Here is a 6,931-nt window from a genome sequence, read left to right on the forward strand (position 1 = left end):
GTCTAGGACCCTTTCGGCGCGCTTTAGCCATACTTTGGGCTCTGCCTCAGTCCACTTCAGCATAAACAAATGGGCCTGGCTGAGGGTGCTCATCCCCACAGCGGGAGCGGGGGAAGAGGCACTCCTTTGGGCCAACATTTGGAGTTCATGGGTGCACTGTCATTCTCGTTCCTCTCATTCGGCCTCTCTCTCTTTCTCTCTCTCTTGTCTTTCTATTTCTCTCTCTTGCCTCTCTCTCTCTCTCTCTTGTCTCTCTATTTCTCTCTCTTGCCTATCTATCTCCTCTCTTTTCTCCTGGCGATTCTTTCTGCCTCCTCTCTTTTCTCCTGGGCTATTCTCTTTTCCTCCTTCTCTTGCCTGTCTATCTCCTCTCTCTTCTCCTGGGCAATTCTCTCTTTCTCCCATTCTTGCCTTTCTATCTCCTCTCTCTTCTCCTGGGCAATTCTCTCTTTCTCCCATTCTTTTCTTTCTATCTCCCTCTCTTGCTGCTCCATCTCTTTTTCTTGTCTAGCCATCTCTCTCATCACCTTTGCAGCGTCTAGGTTCCCCTGGACCCAGTCCCGTAATTCTTGGCCCAACATTCCCAGGTCTTTTCCTGCCTGCATGTAGAACTTAAAGTCCTCATTGTATTAGACTCTTAGAGTCAATATTTTGACAAAGTTAGTTGGTAGGGGAGCTCTAAAGTTAAATGAATTTGGATTGAGAAATAAATGGGATCGGGAACCGATTTTGGTGGGGACAACCAGGTGATAAGAATTATTTTATCTTAATAGGATGTGGGGGTGGCCTGAATGGCTAAAATGAAGAAATATATTTTATCTCTCGTACGGCCTCAGCTGGTTATTGCAAGGATAGTAGGTTTGTCGTCTTGTAAGACTTAGAATTAATTTTGTCACGGAGGACGTGGAATTTGTTTCGTCACGTGGGACGAGGAATTGGTGGATGTCACAGAGGACATGGAATTTGAGGCATCACCTAGGACAAGCATCACGGAGGACGTGGAATTTGAGGATGTCATGGAGGACGTAGAATTTGTGGACGGATGTCACAGAGGACGTGGAATTTGAGGACTTCACGGAACACGTGTTTGAGGACATCACGTAGGACGTGGAATTTGAGGACATCATGAAGGATGTGGAATTTGTGGACGTCACAGGGGACGTGGAATTTGTGGACGTCACAAAGGATGTGAAATTTGAGGACATCACGGAAGACATGAAATTTGAGGACATCATGGAGAACGTGGAATTTGAGGACGTCACGGAGGACGTGTTTGAGGACGTCACAGAGGACATGGAATTTGTGGACATCACAAAGGACGTGGAATTCGTGGATGTCACGGAGGACGTGGAATTTGTGGACATCACGGAGGACGTGTTTGAGGACGTCACGGGAGACATGGAATTTGAGGACGTCACAGAGGATGTGGAATTTGTGGACGTCACAGGGGACATGGAATTTGTGGATGTCATGGAGGACGTGAAATTTGAGAACGTCACGGAGGACATGGAATTTGAGGACGTCACGGAGGACGTGTTTGAGGACATCACAGAGGACGTGGAATTTGTGGATGTCACGGAGGACGTAGAATTTGTGGACGTCACAGAGGACGTGTTTGAGGACGTCATGGAAGACGTGGAATTTGAGGACGTCATGGAGGATGTGGAATTTGTATTTTATCTCTTAGGACTTGGAAATTGGATTCATTTTGTAGGATTTGGAAATTCCATCTTGTAGAACGTGGAAATTGGATTTGTTCCATAGGACTTGGAAATGGGATTCATCCCGTAAGACTTGGAAATTCCATCTTATAGGATGTGGAAGTCGGATTTGGGTAGACAAGCGGGGAGGGGAAGGCGGGGGGTGAAGGTCGTCTGACTCTAGGCTGATGTGGGTTATTTTTAGACACTGGTTGAATTAACCCTTTTGTTGACAAAACACTGTCTGGGCTTTCCTGACTGCGGGGAAATTCCCGGGATGGGTGGATAATGGTGAAATAACCTTGTAATTTTGCCTAGAAGCGGAGTTCAAATTTCGCTTTCCTAACACTTGAACTCAGTTTTAGCTAACTTGAGAAAGAGAGTATTTCAGCAATGCAAACTGATTTCGTCTTGTCCCACATGGAAGTTTGTCTGTGCCTAAATAATTCGTGATTCCGAAATGCGAAGTGAAAAATTTTACACAGAGGAATTTTTTCCCACTATTCCTCGAAAAGAAAATGGTTAGCACTCATTGTTTCCTAAATACCTATCATGAAAGGCATGCATTAACAAAATCTAACACAGTGGTTCTCTTCTCTCAGTTGTTTCATGCTTCCCTATTTCCCTAATTTCCTAGTGTCAGTCACATTTGTAAAAATTTTCTATGCTAAGATAAACACATTACTTACGTGGAACTTCTGGGTCTGTGCGCTTGGTATCAGGTTTGGAAATGTCTCGCACCCAGCTTAGCTTTGCTAATTGCTGATTTGGTGAATTGCAACCACGACAAAGCAACATTAAGGGGGAAACTGCAATCGCAAAATGAGATCTATGGGAAGGTCGCTATTTTTATTATTTTCCCTGGTTTTCTGGATTTGTAGAACCCTTTAACAGGTCAGCAACGGAATTTTACTCATTTGACCTTGAAAATCTGACTTTCGGTCAAGGAAATCATAAAAAAGAAAAGAAAAAAGGGATGTTTCATATGAGATTAGGAGTCAACTTCATGAGGGAATGTTTCATAAACACTGGGGTTAACTAAAGTAATTGTATTTACAATAAAAGGATATAAAAAATGGAAAAGTAAATAATATTGCGGTTTGCAAAGCCTGGAGGTCTTCCTACTGGAGACTTCAATGGTCGCAAGGCACAGCCCAAGAAGAGTCCGCAGCAAATGGGTCCCTCTGCAAGAGAGATTTAAGGATTACACACCAGTAAGGGAAACTATAAAACATACAGATGGATCGAGACTGCATTAAGGGTGCCAAGGTCTCAAGGGATGAATGAACACTTAACACTGGAACACAAAACACTTGAAATATCACTGGGTAAAATGGCACAATGGATACAAAGATATACTGGCACTCAAGAAACACTTCTAAGAGCAAAATGTCGTGGCTGAAAAGCCTTCACTTGTACTTTACTGTGGGGAGGGAAGCGGATCTCTGGTGAAGTATGACGAAGGGCGATCGCACTCGTGGCCCTATGCACTAGTTCACATGGAATGCCCGTCCATGTGGTGACGAAGGAACTGGATCCGAGTCAGGAGGGTCGGAGGGGGGGGGGAGGGCGCGGGGGATTCTCACCGCCTCACAGTAATCTTCCACAAGTGTCTAGCTAACTGCAAAGATCTTCCTGTCCTGGCTCCTTTTAAGGCATCTGCCGAGGGTAAGGGCCCTGATGTCGGGCCCGTATGGTGACCATGCCCAAGATGTGTCATCTTCCAGGTGTCTTGACCATCTGCTTGTATCTCCCCAGGTGTCCTGTGGAAAGACAATTCAGCGCGATCACTCTGTCTCATAGAATGGTTGTTTGAAGCAGCTTAGTTCATTTAAGCTGCTTAAGGGAGTGGCACTCAACCTCTTATCTTCGCCCCTTTTGACCATGCTATCCAAATGTCTGTCCCAAGTAAAGGGAAGGGACAGATCAGAATACTGACAAGTTTTATGTGTTGGTATCTGGGTCAACTTGGGTTGGTTATGCAGTGACAATCCCAGTCTCAACATTCTAAAGGGTTGGCTTTTAGCGACTTCTTGTTAATTATAATATATATATATATATATATATATATATATATATATATATATATATATATATATATATATATATATATATATATATATATATATATATATATATACATACACACACACACACACACACACACACATATATATATATATATATATATATATATATATATATATATATATATATATATATATATATATATATATATATATATATATATATATATATATATATATATATATATATATATATATATATATACAACATATACACATACACAGTATAGAACCACAATATCCTCTTAACTTCTCGAATTCTTCACACCATTTGGATATGGTTGTCACCACAAAGACTTAATCCGAATTCAAGAATATGAATTGTAGTGGCAAGCGTATCCAAAAGGCGTGAGGAATTCGAGAACTTAAGAGGCCACTGCGCTTATTACAGTTACATATGTATCTGGTAAAAAGCGCCCAGTAGATTCAATGTATAAATTTCAGCACAAAAAGCACATCTGGTTACGATGGTGAGGTTGGGTCTATTCCAGCTCAAATAAATAATGTCAATTCTGTAGGTATATCTAAGTATAAAGGGTAATAAACTCTTATCCTTCTCTTGGTCAGGTCGGCAGCATGACCTTGTTCTGATATTCTGGATGAGGGTTCAAATCCTGCTACGGATATCAGAATAACTTTGTATCTTTGCACGTGGAGCTAAGGCTTTGTACTGACGTGTATCCAAAATGTTGGTAGAAAGTGACCAGTAGATACACACGCTCACACACCGCACTCACACCCACACACATACACATGCGCACACACACACACACACACACACACACACATATATATATATATATATATATATATATATATATATATATATATATATATATATATATATATGAATAATTAATATACAATATATACATTAATATCAAACCTTACATGAGATGTATGCATAGTTTAACTAAAAATGAATTATAGATTTATGATTTTATCAGTACCGTGGCCTCGATCCTAGGCACTTGTCCCAGGGAACTGAAGCGCTCCAGGATCATTGTTGGTTAGCTTCAATTTATACATATGTGATGTGTGTCTACGTGCGCGTATGGTATATATGTATAGTAAGTATGCATGTGCCTCATGGTGTGATCGGTAGCATTCATGCCTACCAAGTGAGATGTCCTAGGTTCGAATTCTCAGCAAGAGCAAGTGGAAGAGCATCCTTCCCTGTAAGTTAGGATCCATTGTGCCTATTTAAATAAGGTACCATGTAAGAAGAAAAGTATGGTGGTCACAACCAGGTTGAAGAAAAGGATATGGGGCCAGCAACCTCATCTCGAAAGACTTGATGAGATCATATGTCAAGCACTTTTCATTGCCACTCCTTCCAAGAGGTAGAGGTTTATGGCATACATACAAACATACATATATCCGGATACACACACAAAACATGCACACAATTATATATATATATATATATATATATATATATATATATATATATACATACATCTATGTATATATATATATATATATATATATATATATATATATATATATATATATATATATATATATATATATATATATATATATATATATATATATATATATATATATATATATATATATATATATATATATATATATATATATATATATATATATATATATATATATATATATTTATATGTTTCCTGGTGCAGGTAAATTTTAAGTCTTCACATTAAGTACTTTACTCTACAATGGCCTTGAAAGAGAACCAGGAACATATAAAACAAAAAATAAAAGGAGTTATACAGGAGCTGAGGGCTCTTTCTCAAAGGGAAGTGCGTGAAACACGTGGATACAAAAATAGGTATATTTACATGACGGACAAGATCAAAGGGAAAATGAATTTAAAACACGTTAAATTGCTGCTGCAGAAGTCCTCCCGAGGTGTGGGGGAGAGGAAAAGCTTGGGAATGCCAGAAACACGGACCAAGGAGAATTCAGCTACGATCATCCTTCTGAAACGATATGAGGACTCAGGTTACAATCTAAGGCTGGAATTTGGGGAATGCTTTTACTCGAGGGTGCGCTGAGGGCGCCAAGGACATCCTCGAGGCTTGACTAGTGACTTAGAGCAAGAAGGCAGTGAACACGTGGGCCGGGATTGAACCAAGAAGCTCAGGGAATACCCAGTTACAGGCCCAGAAGTTTAATAAATGCACAGGGGTGAACATAACGTGACTAAGCAACTCTTTCTGGGTACGTTACCAATTCGCAGGAGCGTAAGGCTGACTTCTGCATCCAGAGTCGTCCAAGCCCTTCTCCAGGTCTTCTGCCAGGGTTCAAGTGTGTGTGTAGACAAAGGCCTCCCCACCAAGGCCGTACTCTCGGGTTGTAGGCTGGGTGCGGGAAGGAAGGCGCCCTTGTGATGATGAAGGGCTGCAGTTGAGTTTCCGTCTCTCTGGGATTTGCAATTCCCCACTTGCAATGGATACTGGCCACGTGGTTGGAGTACAAAACATAGGTCAGCTACGTGCACGTGGCGATGAGGGAAAGAAGGAGGGGGGGGGGACGTCTGAACTCGTGACCTCCTACATTAGCGACTGGGCTGTGTGTGAGGGTGAACTTCTGGCGCTGTGGCCTTTTATTACTTCTGACCGGGTGTAGGGAGGGGGGCGATTGCCTGATCGGGTCACAGCTCCTATAACAAAGGAAAGGGCGCCAGCCAGTTACTGCCCTAGGCTAAGATCATCTGAGCGTGCCTTAAAACCCTGAATTTACTGCTTGAAACTAATCCGAACCAGATTTCACTACCTCTCACAGGTTCAAATAGACAGAGGCCTATCTATCGCCAAGCAAAAAGCAGAAAGGAGGGCGCTTTTTTTAGCTTATTTTGGCGCTAATCTTTTACAGTATATATATATATATATATATATATATATATATATATATATATATATATATATATATATATATATATATATATATATATATATATATATATATATATATATATAAATATATATATATATATATATATATATATATATATATATATATATATATATATATATATATATATATATATATATATATATATATATATATATATATATATATATATATATATATATATATATATATATATATATATATATATATATATATATATATATATATATATATATATATATATATATATAT

The 6,931-nt window shown here is 39.6% G+C and overlaps 1 protein-coding gene across 1 annotated transcript; it reads left to right on the forward strand.

The window, feature by feature from the left end:
* Positions 1-1,125: 1,125 nt before the first annotated feature.
* Positions 1,126-1,737, forward strand: LOC136841311 (cerebellar degeneration-related antigen 1-like). The gene has a single exon (XM_067108284.1). The coding sequence runs from the start codon at positions 1,126-1,128 to the stop codon at positions 1,735-1,737; it is 612 nt and encodes a 203-aa protein (XP_066964385.1).
* The last annotated feature ends 5,194 nt before the right edge of the window (positions 1,738-6,931 follow it).

Source organism: Macrobrachium rosenbergii, chromosome 8 (genome assembly GCF_040412425.1).
Source record: "Macrobrachium rosenbergii isolate ZJJX-2024 chromosome 8, ASM4041242v1, whole genome shotgun sequence".
NCBI lineage: Eukaryota > Metazoa > Arthropoda > Malacostraca > Decapoda > Palaemonidae > Macrobrachium > Macrobrachium rosenbergii.

What these genes read in the sequence shown, in the direction of transcription:
- LOC136841311 (XM_067108284.1), top strand. Translation starts at nt 1,126, where the DNA reads ATGAAGGATGTGGAATTTGTGGACGTCACAGGGGACGTGGAATTTGTG.